Raw genomic sequence first — 14,380 nt, forward strand, 5'->3', positions numbered from 1 at the left:
TCCTCCATCCTCAACAAGGTTCTCTTTTCGTTTTTCGTAAACTGTCTCCTCCTTAGTTCGTTATTACGCCTTTTTTCTTACAACTTTTTTGTCCGGGTTTTCGCTTTTTGAAATATGGCAGCCCTACTTAAAAGATCGTGAAGCTGAGGCTCCAGTACTTTGGCCACCTTATGAGAAGAGAAGACTCCCTGGAAAAGGCCCTGATGTTGGGAAAGATGGAGGACACAAGGAGAAGGGGACGACAGAGGACAAGATGGTGGGACAGTGTTCTCGAAGCTACCAGCATGAGTTTGACCAAACTGCGGGAGGCAGTGGAAGACAGGAGTGCCTGGTGTGCTCTGGTCCATGGGGTCACGAAGAGTCGGACACGACTAAACGACTAAACAACAACAACACTTAACAGTCGACCCCTCTTCCCTGGGAACTCTGGGAATTGTAGTTCTGTGAGAGGGGAATTAGGATCTCCCAGCACCTCTCGAGCTGGAGGGACCATTGCCCAATTAGTTAATGATTTGAAAGGAGCATTTCAAGGCTGACAACAGGGCTGTGTTTCTTGAAATTCTCATGCCACTCAGGGGTGAGGTATGCGGTTCTCTAATCAGAGCTTCACGGATTTCCTGCTTTTCAAAGGGCTGTGGTCAAATTCATATCCCCGAACAGCCTCAGACAGTTACACAATAGCAAACAAACTTCCTTTTGTGTGGCTGGTAGTTCCCCCACTCCTTTATTCTCCAGCCTTCCTCCAGTTTCCCAAAAGAAGGCTCTTTTCTAATTGGATTTACATTTAATCAACTTCAAAGTGCCCTTGTCTGTCCAAGATAGTTCATCAGGATTTTTTATTAAGTTCAAGCACTGAGATCCCAATCTGCATGAGACACCAGGAGGAAGAGACTGAAAATGGAAAAATTATTGCATGTAATATGAACGAAACTGTTTTCTGTAGAAACCTTAAACAATGGAAATGTTTCTTCCCATTTGCCATACTCCAGATCTGCTTTATGATTTTTCCAAGCACAGATGCTCAAAAAAATAATATCTGTTGGCAGAATTTTTAATTCAAATTGTTTGTGTCTGATGTGGAAGCAGGAACACTGAGAACCAAATTCTTCCTTCTTCCTCCCTCCCTCCCTCCCTGTCTCTTGCAGCGCCATATGGCAAACAACTTTCCCCATTTGGATTACATCTCAATCTTTTCCAGTCGCTTTTGGATTGAGCTTTTAAAGAAAAAGAACAACGGTCACAGATGGCAAATGCCCCGCCCACTGTGGGAGGAGCTTAGCTGTTCGCAGCCCTCCTTTCCTACTTCGGAGATTCCAGCTGTACCTCTCTTTGGCTGCGGAGATATAAGAAGCAGAGGTCACCACCACGGAAGGGAGGCGGTGAATGGGAGGGCGCTCAAAGGAGGAGAACTTCAAATCGTTTGGGGAAAAGAAATCTGAGGTGAGTGGCATCTCTGTCCCTGGATGCTGCTTTGGTTGTTAATGCCCTTATTAAGATTCCCTGCAGGGTAACGGTTTTGGAAGTGTGAGAATTCCTCTTCCTTTTGCCCCCAAACCGACCCCAGATCTCCATCCTCGGTGGATGGGAACAGAGTGCTAATGAAGTGATCTTTTGCAAACGGATGAACAGGAACAAATCCTTTGGCAAAGGGGAAAAACTCACCCTTGGCTCAGACAGATGCAGTTTATTAACAAGTCTTGAAAGCCAAACGGTGTTCCAAGTGATTTCTTCCTATATAACGGGCCGTGAGCACGCATCTAAAAGCGATGGATGAGTTGGGAGACCCTCTCTTTTGGCCAGTGCCAACAGCAGAAGGGGATCAGTGGCAGCGAGAGTTTGCAAAACATCTGGCAAGGAGGCTTCCCATCAGCTTGCAAATGGAGCAGCAATAATCTGTGAAATGTTAATATCTGGAGGGAAGCCGTAGCCAGTTCCCAAAGTTGTCGCCGCAGCCAAAACAACCGAGAGGCAGAATCATACTTTCCCAAACGAAATAACTCTGTACAGTGTTACCTCGGGTTACATATGCTTCAGGTTACATACGCTTCAGGTTACAGACGCCGCTAACCCAGAAATAGTGCTTCAGGTTAAGAACTTTGTTTCAGAATGAGAACAGAAATCGTGCTCCAGCGGCACGGCAGCAGCAGGAGGCCCCATTAGCTAAAGTAGTGTTTCAGGTTAAGAACAGTTTCAGGTTAAGTACGGACCTCCAGAACGAATTAAGTACTTAACCTGAGGTACCACTGTATGTGGTTTGCAAAAGATTAATTGGATAGCTCATTTGGAAGATTTGTTCTAGCTTGCAGCTGAACGAAGAAGCGGGTTTAAAATTATATTTTGTTTTGCTGGTAGAGCATGAGACTCTTAATGTCAGGGTCAGGAGTTAAGAGCCCCACCTTGGGCAAAAAAAATTAAAATCCTACATTGCAGGGGGTTGGACTAGATGGCCCTTAGGGTCCCTTTCAACTTTGCAATTATATGATTAGCAGTAATGTACGAAAATTCAACACCTTCTAGTACTTAAATGATATTTACAATGCCAAAACAATAAAGGCATACGCAACTCAATATCTCAAAGCCAAACTGTCCAAATATTCCTCAGTAAGTCCAAGAGAACAACTCTTTGTGAAGAATCACATTTTCAGCAAAGCACACGTCTGTTGTTATAGATTTAAGCACAAGCAATCTATTAGTTTTAATAGCTTTCAACGGTATATGTATATATGTTTAAAAAAACGGGTGATTTCTGTTGCAAATCTATTGTGAACAGTGTTAGGAAAGTTGTTGCATATGCTAGATAACTACAGCTTTTTAAAGGTAAAGGTAAAGGTACTCCTGCCCGTAAGGGCCAGTCTTGACAGACTCTGGGGTTGTGCGCCCATCTCACTTAAGAGGCCAGGGGCCAGCGCTGTCCGGAGACACTTCCGGGTCACGTGGCCAGCGTGACATCGCTGCTCTGGTGAGCCAGAGCCGCACACGGAAACGCCGTTTACCTTCCCGCTGGTAAGCGGTCCCTATTTATCTACTTGCACCTGGAGGTGCTTTCGAACTGCTAGGTTGGCAGGCGCTGGGACCGAGCAGCGGGAGCGCACCCCGCCGCAGGGATTCGAACCGCCGACCTTTCGATCGGCAAGTCCTAGGCACTGAGGCTTTAACCCACAGCGCCACCTGCATCCCTATCGCCACCTGCGTCCCTATTTTTACAGCTTTTTAACCTCCAGTAAAAGAGAGATGGGGAAAAGGCTTAAAGTTGGGTTTATTTTTAGACACCTGGGGTTCAGTTTAAAGGTTGTCTTCTACAGGGATGGAGAAGGAATTCGATTTTGTTTGCATTTTAATGAGAAAACACCCAATCAACACTCCTCAAACCAATGTGCAAAGTGAAACACAGCAGCCCTTTCTTTGAAATCTGATGCAATTTCCCAACCAAAATGCATATATCAAAGGAAAGTATATTAGCGAAAGATAACATACATAATGCATCAGATATGAGGAAATTACTGGCAAAAAGTATTTATTGTTCAAAGAGGAGTAGCAAAAATGTGTTTATTAGGAGAAATTCGCACTAAAATGCTGATGAATTTTCACTATTGGGTTGTTTTTATTTTTATTATTTATTTTGTGGTTGTTTTATATCTTGATTTTATTCTGTGATCCACCCTGAGACCCACAGGTATAGGGTGGTATATAAATTCAATTAGTGATGAAGATGATGAATATAATTGCAAATTGCTGCTGAAATGTGAATTTGCTCAAACTCCAGCTTTGCACAGGATTCAGTGGTTGGTGCAAAGGCCCCTGGCATTGCACTTGCAAAGGCTCATGGGAGTCGTGTTTTTCTGCCCTTTCTTCTGGGCTATTTTAGGGCTGGTTTTGCCATTTTAAAAGTCACTTCCGGGGCCGGTGTGACACGTGCTTGTGCTATTAAAGAAAAAATTACTTTAAAAGGAGAGTCACCCTTAAAAATTCAGGCCTTTGACTGATTTGAGAAAAGACTCTACAAAGAATAGGATGGGAGCCACATAATCTAAGAGCAACTAACTTGAGAACTGGATTCCTCCACTCCCGTTTGCTTGGGGATCAGATCGCGCTCTTGCATATTCTGTTTCTGTAATTCCTCCTGCCCTGAAATATCTAGTTACTGTCCCCATCCACCTCTTTGCTTCTGTTTCATACAGTATCCCTTACAGTAAAGGAACCAGGACGGAATCCGCTGGGTTTGTTAAACTTCCGTGCATTCTTACCACTTCTCTCGCCGTTGGAGATCTAATGTGAAACTGAGTCCCACCTTTGCCTGGTCTGAATGGACTGGGTTGGAGGAGAGTTCTTGGACTCCCAGCTCCCATCCTGTTCCAGTTTCAGGTAGCAAGTGGTCAGGGATGATGGTAACTGTAGTCCAACACCATCTTGGACATTAAGAGTGAAGGGGGCCATCTTGGAAGGGAGGAGGGGGTGGTAGCCTGCAAGAGAGAATTCTCTATAGGGAGCTGTAACACTCATGCAAGCCAGTAGTTTAGTTTGTAGTAAAGGTAAAGGGACCCATGACCATTAGATCCAGTCGTGGCCGACTCTGGGGTTGCAGCGCTCATCTTGCTTTACTGGCCGAGGGAGCCGGCATACAGCTTCCGGGTCATATGGCCAGCATGACTAAGCCGCTTCTGGAGAACCAGAGCAGCACACAGAAATGCTGTTTGCCTTCCCGCCGGAGCGGTACCTATTTATCTACTTGCACTTTTTGGGGTGCTTTCGAACTGCTAGGTTGGCAGGAGCAGGGACTGAACAACGGGAGCTCACCCCATCGCAGAGATTTGAACTGCTGAACCCAAGAGGCTCAGTATTTTAGACCACAGCACCACCTGCGTCCCTTTTGTGATTGTGCATTGTATTAAACTGTTCCTAATGTTGCTGATTATTGTAACATACCTTAGGAACTTATGGTGAAGGCCAGATGAAAAATATCTGGTGGATGATATTTTTAGAATTCCTGCTCCATGATTGCAGTCATGGGATTGTTGTCTATCACATGACAGTATATGTTTTGATTCCACAGAGTGGGAAGTGACGGAGACAGGAGCCCGGCTTCGGCTGGGGAGGGCAGGATATAAATAAATTATTATTATTATTATTATTATTATTATTATTATTATTATTATTATTATTATTGTTATTACTGTGTTCCATGAAGTGGGACTATTGTCCTTTGTTCTTTTTCTCTTTGCTGTCTGATGCTAGAGAAAGAGGGAGCCATGTTGCAGTGTTCCATGTGTGTTTATATGTAAACAAGGTAGATTAGCCAAAATGCTGAGTTGCTGAGGTCTGTTACGCAAGCTGCAAAGACTCTGTGAATCCCTAAGTGTGCCGGTGTCGGTTGGCATCGGTCGCTGTGATGTTCGGGCAGAAGAAAGCTTTAGAAGCTCCCGAATGAAAGACCAGGAGGGAGAGAACATGCCAGTCGGACATGTGTCTCTACCAGGGTCCTACTCGAGTGTAGGATGAGCTCCTGACAGATATCTGGAGGACCACAAGTTCATTGGTCCTGTGTTAAATGAAATAATAACTGGGGACAGGCCTTTAGAGGACAGAGATGAAATGGGGAGCTCCCTTTTTGTGATATGGTTTGGCCTTGTGAAAATGCCCCCAATGCCCCCTTACCAATCTTCTGAGGGCCATGCAAATGTAAGGGGGAAAAGTGTTTGATTTTTTTCATGCCCAAACTTGTATTTTAAACGTGGCATTCTTCAGCAGCATGCACAGCACGGCCTCTGGGTTGCATTTGCCTAAAGTCCTATCTGCATCGTGACGCTTTAAACAGCCATGGCTTTCCCAAAGAATCATGGGAAGTGTAGTTTGTCAAGGGTCCAAGGGAAAGAAGCCGAGAAGGCCGTTTTGCCAGCTGATCAGAACAAAAACCAACTTGGTTCCTCTTGGTCAACCTTTCCAAAAACTGCTGCCCTACAGATGTTCTGGACTCTACAATCTGGCCACTTTCTGAACTATTGTCCTCATCTAAGCATTCTTCATGATGACCTGGATTTTTTGAAAGTTGCAATAGTGCTTGTTCCAACACATTAGAAGGTTCTGTGGCAGTTTAGTGCTTAACTGGGAGGCCTGTGGGTGCTGCGATGTTGATTTCTTGGCAGGAAGATACCTTGGATTGAGTAGCAACCGAGGTACATTGGGTAAGGACAGGGAATGGAACTGGCTTCCTTGAGGGTACATAAATCAGATCAGTCAATTTATTCCGGATTACATAGTAGCTGGGTGGGGACCCTTCTGTCTGTAGGAGAAGGGCAGACTCTACTAGGCTCTCCTGAAAAGGTTCCTGCATTTAAAAATGTATATTATGCTCCTAGCAAAGCCTCTGGCTGATGTTTGCAGACAGCTTAAAAACACAATACAAAAAAGTAAATCAGACCCTCCAAGTGTCCCTGTTTTCCAGGGACATCCCTGATTTAGAGAAGCTGTCCTGGTTTCTGATTTGATCCTGGAATGTGGCTACTAGATGGGTGACAGAGATCGGCTTCTGGGACCATCGGTCCTAACTAAAGGATCTTCAGTGGCTCCCAGTACGTTTACAAGCACAATTCAAAGTGTTAGTAAAAGGTAAAGGGACCCCAGACCATTAGGTCCAGTCATGGCCGACTCTGGGGTTGTGGCGCTCATCTCGCTTTATTGGCTGAGGGAACCGGCGTACAACTTCCAGGTCATGTGGCCAACATGACTAAGCCGCTTCTGGCGAACCAGAGCAGCACACGGAAAGGCCGTTTACCTTCCCGCCGGAGCAGTACCTATTTATCTACTTGCAGTTTGACATACAGGAGCTGGGACGGAGCAATGGGAGCTCACCCCGTCGCAGGGATTCGAACCGCCGACCTTCTGATTGGCAAGTCCTAGGTTTAACCCACAGTGCCACTCGTGTCCCCCACAATTCAAAGTGTTGGTGGTGACTTTTAAAGCCCTAAACGGTCTCAGCCCAGTACACCTGAAGGTGCGTCTCCACCCTGGACACTGGACACTGAGGTCCATCTTCAAGGGTTTTCTAGTGGTTCCTTCACTGCAAAAGGTGAAGCTACAGGGAATCAGGCAGAGGGCCTTCTCAGTGGTGGCACCTGGCCTGTGGAACGCCCTCCCGTCAAATTTCAAGGAGACAAAGAACTACACAACTTTTAGAAGACACCTGAAGGCAGCCCTGTATCGGAATGTTTTTAATATTTAATGTTCTATTCTGTTTATATATGTGTTGGAAGCTGCCCAGAGTGGCTGAGGCAACCCAGCCAGAAGGGCAGGGTATAAATAATAAAATTATTGCGATTTTTATTATTACTCAGTGGTGTTCTCTGACTCCATGAAGTGCCAGCTTTAGGACATGCTCAGGACTTGAAGTCAAAGGAGGGTTGAAGAGAAAATATTTGCACAGGCTGCACACTTCACAACAGACTAGAGATGTGATTTTTTTAAAAAACAAAAAAATTAGAAGCTCTTAGAAGACAGGGTCCTCTATTCCCCTTTGGCATCTTGCTGGAGCATACCCAAAGACCTGAGCAAAAACAGTTGACTCTCAGAGTTCTTATTTCAGGTGGAGGATAATGTAGAAGACCCAGAAATGGACGTCCACCTGGTCACCGTCGGACAACTAAGGAAACCTTGGATGAGTTTGCTGCATCATTATGAACACCGGTGTTTCATCTGCTGCCTGGCTGGCTTCTACAGCTGTCAGTGGCAACGGGATCGCCAGAACAGGATCGAGCGGGGCCAGTGCTGCTGCTGCAGGGTGAATGCAGATTCCCGTTAGATTCCTTCAGAAATAAGTCCCAGCGCATTGGTGGAAAACCTCACCCCTCTCTCCCAGTGGTGTAGCGTGGGTGGCCGACACCCAGGGCTGCTCAGAAGGGGGTACGTGGGAGTGAGGTAAATGGATGCACATTCAATTGTCTAATGGTGTCCACATCACCAAGGAGACTGAGAGCCAGTGTGGTGTAGTGGTTAAGAGCGGTAGTCTCGTAATCTGGGGAACCGGGTTCGCTTCCCTGCTCCTCCACATGCAGCTGCTGGGTGACCTTGGGCCAGTCATACTTCTCTGAAGTCTCTCAGCCCCACTCACCTCACAGAGTGTTTGTTGTGCGGGAGGAAGGGAAAGGAGAATGTTAGCCGCTTTGAGACTCCTTAAAGGGAGTGAAAGGCGAGATATCAAATCCAACTTTTCTTAAAAAAACAAGAGTTATTCCATTGTCTGGAGAGGTCACTTCCTGGTTCGCACGGAGATGCCATTTTCAACGGAGCCTGTGCCCCTAACAATTTTGCATACAGCCCTGTGGTGCTCCCAGGTTACACCACTGCTCCCTTCCTCTGCCCAACGGCCCTATTCCTTTGGGGGGAACTGGCTGGGGCACGGGTGGGTGGTGGTCAGACCCCAAAGCGAGTGGGCCAAAACACGTACACCGTACACACGCCTCCTCCTCCTGTTTCCTTCCCCTGTCTCTCTCTGTCTTTTCATTCTCTGAGCAGGGGTGGAGGAAGGGGTGTGTGGTGGGGGGGGTCGCCCCAGGTGTCACCACTGAGGGGGTGACAAAATGCCGGCGGTGCTCACCGCGGGGCCAGCAGTAAGCCCGATCCACGCGTCTCTCCTGGGAGTGACGCGGTGGCTTGGGTGCCCGCAGGCTTTGCGGTGCCCCAAATGGTCCACCCACCGCCTCCCCCCCAGCTGTAGGGCGGCTGAGTGGGAGGAGGCAGGCCACCCGCCGCCTCCCCCCCAGCTGTAGGGCGGCTGAGTGGGAGGAGGCAGGCAGACAACTCGGAGGCCCATTTCCCCGCCTCGCCCCGCCTCACGGGTGGCTGGCCCCGCCCCTGAGCACAGGGCATGCGCGCCTCTCCAGGCACCCGATCGGCTTGCTCCACTGCTGTCTTTGAGCAACCCTTTCCCCTGTCTCCCCCCCTCCCCACTTTTTCCCACATCCACCGACGAATCTTTAGATGCCAGGCAAAAACTCTCCTCTTTGGCCTTTAACAATCTATGGCCTTTTAGAAGTGGGTGGGATGTTTTAAATGCATTTCTCTTGCTTTTAATGTATCTATTCGGGGCGCAGTTCCCAGTCCATCTGGTTGTTTGGCTTTACGTCACTTTGGGTCGCCCTGGGCAAGGCGAAGCGACTAGCAAATGCAATAAATAAATAAATGCATGAGAACATTTTAAAGAAATAACCTCTGTAAATAATAATAATAATAATAATAATAATAATAACAATAATAATTTATACCCTGCCCTTCCTGGTTCAAAAAATGGGCTCAGGGCGGCTAACAACAAATTTAAAACACTTAATTGATGCAACAACAAAAACAGCATAAAATACAGTATAAAACGTGAATAACAATAAATTAAGAATTCAAAAATCAATTTAGGTGGAAAACTCATCCAATAAACATTAGACAATCACCAGGGCTAGCTGGCTAAATTAGTCCTATTAGTCCAGTGAGGAGACCAGGGGAGAATTAGCTGTGGGATCCCAGAGCGGGTAATCTTCATAAAAAGGGAAGGGGGAGGGGAGGAAGGGTATTAAAAGAATAAAAGATAAGGAGAAAGCTTTCTTATTCAACCCAAGCCAGGGGCTGCCAGCCATTTTGCACATTTGCAGAGGAGAGGAACTTTCAGTTTCAGTTGAAAAAAAGAGCTTTATTTTTATAATTACTGACCTCTCATTCAGGTTTTCTTTCCCTTTGTTTCCAGAGGGAGTGCATCTTTTTCCTCTTGGTGTGCCTGACATTCTGCCTTTGGTTCGTCTTTCTGTACCTGTGGGGAGAAACCAAGAATGACTACCATAATTTTGACTGGTAGGTTATCTGACCTCTGAAAGCAACATCCTTAAAGGGTTGCTTCTAGGAGTGGGGGAAGTGGTAAAACAGACCACGACCGATTTACATGTGTCCAATTGGCGCACAACCGCACATGTGCGCATTGTGGTGACCCAGAAGTGGCTGGAAAAGGGTGCATAACGTGGTGGAAGATGCTGCATAACGTGGTGGAAGATGCTGTGTTATTTTTAACTGGGTATGTACTGCAGCTTTTATTTCTTGTATTGTAAGCTTGTTGTTGTTTAGTCGTTTAGACGTGTCCGACTCTTCGTGACCCCATGGACCAGAGAACGCCAGGCACCTCTGTCCTCTACTGCCTCCCGCAGTTTGGTCAAATAGTATGCTATTGTGTTACAATTTCGAATTACAATTTCGAATTACATAAACACCCGCAGGGTCCTGTTGTAAACAAAAATTGCCCTTTTCCCTTATGGGGTATCCAAGAGCCCATATAGAGTCCTTACATAGGTTCCCTATTGGTAGGAGAGAATAACAGAGGCCAACCAGAGAATATTGAGAAGCAAAGCAGCTCGTAAGCTTGATCTTTATTGATCTGTTGCAACAGGGTACTCCCCTCACCCGCAGGAGAGAGGAGTGACCCAGAACAATGGTGCGCAAGGCCTTATAAAGACTTTTGAAATTGCCACCCTGTAGATCAAGACCAGCCCCAGAAACATCATACATTCATCACAGAAGGGGTGTAACCTAAGACCACCCCTCAGGTACATCATACCTACATCACAAAAAAGGCGGTCTTAAAACAGAAATTTGAATGTTGTTTTTCTCCTGTCCTTGTTTATCTCCTGTCTGGCAGGTTACTTGATTGGATTTCCTGAGGAGCCTGGCTAGTCTTTTGTAATGATAAATACTTAGTTCCTGGGCCAGGTCACAGGCTCACACCCTATTCATATCTTAAATGTGCCCTTAAGACAGGATTTGTGAGGAAAGAGACAATGGGGAGGTTTCCCACTTTGACCTTGCAGAGAAAAGATTTGGTCAGTTTAGGAATCAAAATGGTTCCAGGTTGGCCTTCCTGCGCTGATCTATGTATGTGCTTGGTTGGTACGCTTATGAACATTACCATATATCTAAGACCATAAAATCCCAACACAGTCCAGATTGCCATTGTTTTTCAAAGATAGGACATGGACCATGGGAATGAAGCCCGTGGAACGGTGGTGTTCTGCAGACTGCAATCTGGGAGCCCCTGGTCTAGGATCATGTCAGGGACTAGACTGAGGAGGAATGGTGGAGACCTCCTTGTCGGATTACGCCAGGGCATCCACACAGCCCCCGAGATGAGACAAACCTCTCTGGGCGTCTTCCTGAATATACGCAGCTCCTGGATGTCCATAAATCATCGGTCCTGGCATGCTCGAGCGACACATAGCAGATGCCTATGTGCAAGCACACTCAGCAGAGTTCAGCAGAAACAAAGTGGAGATTGGTGTGCTCATTCTAAGCTTTTATTAAGCACTATATACAGGACATGGGACGCTGGTGGCGCTGTGGGTTAAATCACAGAGCCTAGGACTTGCCGATCAGAAGGTTGGTGGTTCGAATCCCCGAGATGGGGTGAGCTCCCGTTGCTCAGTCCCTGCTCCTGCCCACCTAGCAGTTTGAAAGCACGTCAAAGTGCGGGAAGGTAAACGGCGTTTCTGTGCGCTGCTCTGGTTTGCCAGAAGCGGCTTGGTCATGCTGGCCACATGACCTGGAAGCTGTACGCCGGCTCCCTTGGCCACTAAAGCGAGATGAGCGCCGCAACCCCAGAGTTGGTCACGACTGGACCTAATGGTCAGGGGTCCCTTTACATTTATATACAGGACAAAGTGATCATGGCGTCCTCTCACTTCAGCTCCGAGAGAGAACAGAAAGAAAAAGGAAAAAAACACAACAGAGCGGAAGAGATAAGGCTAGCTTCTGTTCTCAGGTTTGCCAAGCCTAGAAAGTAAACACGGACATGTGATATAAAATAAAAGACTCCATCAGGCAAGGTCACCTTCCACCTGCCTTGCCCCAATCTCTGCTTCTCAATGTGTATTGTATTGTTTTATGTACTGTGGCTTGCCGTTGTTTTATTGATTATAGTTTAGATATTATTGAGTGGATTTCTGTTTAACTTTTATATGCTGATATTATTATTTTATACTATTCTAATGATTGTTGAATGTTAATTTTTTGATGGAGGTTGCCTATTTTAAAGTTATGTTTTATTATCACGTTTTTGTATTGCATTAGATCGTTATAAGATGTACATTTTTTGTTTGTTCAGCTTGCAAACCCCCTTGAGGATTGTAAGATAGAAAGGCGGTATACAAATTAAAAATGATGATGATGATGATAACCGTCACACATCAGCAACGGAGGAATGAAATGATTACATCCCTCCTGAACCTTCCCGAGAAGAGGAGGACAGTATGGATTTACAACAGTGGTTTGCAGAAGGCTGCAGAGGGGAGAAGCTGAGAAATATTGGGAGAGGATCAGGACGAAGATGAGACACCAGGGGAGAGACAGCTGACAGACTCTGTTTCTTTGGAAAGCATTCCTGAGGCCTTCCCTCCCAGGACCCGATGGGCATTGAGATTAGGAGAACAGAAAGCTCAGATCAGCCAACGCTGGGAATATAATAATAATAATAATAATAATAATAATAATAATAATAATAATAATAATAATGTCTTTAGTGTCATTGCCCCCTCTCGGGGACAATGAAATTACTTGGCTGCTCCATCCACCCAGGTAGGGCATTCCACACAAAATCAAAACAACTATAAAAACACTAATTAAAACAATACAGTATAATACAGCAAGGAAGATTAGATGACTTTCAAAGTCCAGGCTTTGATGTAGAATAAGAGAGATGGAGGGGGTGGGACTTTACTCGGAGCAACGCCATTATCTAAGAGAGATGGCATTTCTATCTCTCGGCCCCTGATGTTGGGGAAGATGGAGGGCACAAGGAGAAGGGGATGACAGAGGACGAGATGGTTGGACAGTGTTCTGGAAGCTACCAGCATGAGTTTGACCAAACTGCGGGAGGCAGTGGAAGACAGGAGTGCCTGGCGTGCTCTGGTCCAGGGGGTCACAAGGAGTTGGACACGACTAAACAACTAAACAACAACAACAACAACAACAAAGTTGGGGGCCATCACTACTTCTCGTGTGAGCAAATCCCATAATTTAACTAGGCGCTTTTGTCCTTCTTCAATCTTCCAGGATATGTGGTAGACACATCTCTGTACTCCAACAGAAGTTCTCGGTCCACATACTGCTTAAGCCTGCCTTGTAGAATTGCCACCAATTTGGGTGGCTTCTAAAGAGGATTAGGCAAATTCACGGCTATCAATTGGGCATTATGTTACGCATTATTTCCCACTCCTCTCCCTTCATTGGGAAGGATTGCAGCTTATTGGTAGAAAACCTCATTTGCATGCACAGGTCTGAGGTTCGATCCTCACATCTCTAAGTAGAGCTCTCTGTCTGAATTCCAGGAGAACTGCTGCCAGCCAGTGTAGACAATATTGAACTAGATGGACCATTGCTCTGATTCAATAAAAGGCAGCTGCTTATGTTCTTCTCCTGCTTAAATGTTTGGACTCTCCACGGGGACATGGCTGGCATTGTAGCCTTATTAGACTTTACCGATTGGTGGGCTCTGCGTTGCTCCCGGACGGGAGGAAGGAAGTCAAATGACACCGAGGGTTGGTTCAGAGAAAGAGTTCTTTATTTCTTCTCTCCGGAGCAGCAGAAAGGCACTTGCGTGGTCAGTCCACAGCAAGTCCAAAGAAATGAGAAATTTCTTGCAGTATAAATATCCTCCAGGCACCCTCTCCCCCTTCCCCAGGAATCCAGCCATGTCAGCTTGTACACGCAGGTTGACATCACAGATGTTCCTGCTCTGGTACTCTTAACAATAAAAGGGTTTTCCTGCTCTGGTACTCTTAACCATAAAAGGGTTTTCCTGTTCCTATACTCTATCTTGGAGCAAGAGGTCACCAACTCTAAGAACACACTCTGGCGCTGTTCCCGGACTAGATCTGTGCGTCAGAGTGTGGCCAGGATGTAAGATAAGACCCAAATGCGTCATCCTTACTCCACTGGAACAGCCAAGGTCATCCATTGCCGTGACTGATAAAGGAGAGAGCTGTTTATACAGCTGTGTTCTTGTTATGCATTGGCTCAAGAGCTCAAGTTAATGCATTTTAGAAATGCTCCCTTGGAGAAAGAATAAAAGGGGGTTTTGGGGTCCCGGTTCAAACTGACTGCACAGAAACCCATTCCTTCATCATGACGAGCACCTGCCTTTCAAGATTTAGAACCCTGGCTCATCCCATACGTAACGAGTTTGCGTCGCATTTTTAGGTACAATTATGGGAACCTGGGCTTCTGGTTTCACTGGTCTGCCGTCTTCCTGATCCTTGCTGCAGTCGTTTTCACCTATCTCTTGCTATTACTGGTAAGCACAACTCTCTTTAGATTAAAGGCTTGCCAAGGGGATGGTTTAGGTGGGCAGCCAAACCAAGGTGCAGCA

At 46.2% G+C, this 14,380-nt stretch overlaps 1 protein-coding gene across 3 annotated transcripts in view; it reads left to right on the forward strand.

Annotated features, from left to right (window-relative positions):
• Nucleotides 1-1,254: 1,254 nt before the first annotated feature.
• The window catches only part of GDPD4 (glycerophosphodiester phosphodiesterase domain containing 4), a 37,594-nt gene continuing 24,468 nt past the window's right edge, over nucleotides 1,255-14,380 (forward strand). The window contains exons 1-4 of one of the 3 annotated variants that reach the window (XM_081909868.1): nucleotides 1,255-1,440; nucleotides 7,577-7,771; nucleotides 9,722-9,825; nucleotides 14,212-14,305. In XM_081909868.1, the coding sequence (XP_081765994.1) occupies nucleotides 1,384-1,440; nucleotides 7,577-7,771; nucleotides 9,722-9,825; nucleotides 14,212-14,305 (450 nt within the window). In that variant the 5' untranslated portion in view covers nucleotides 1,255-1,383. The remainder of the gene's footprint in view (nucleotides 1,441-7,576; nucleotides 7,772-9,721; nucleotides 9,826-14,211; nucleotides 14,306-14,380) is intronic. The other 2 variants (XM_081909867.1, XM_081909869.1) reach the window with 2 other exon arrangements.

Source organism: Podarcis melisellensis (genome assembly GCF_964234715.1).
Source record: "Podarcis melisellensis genome assembly, chromosome: 4".
Lineage (NCBI taxonomy): Eukaryota > Metazoa > Chordata > Lepidosauria > Squamata > Lacertidae > Podarcis > Podarcis melisellensis.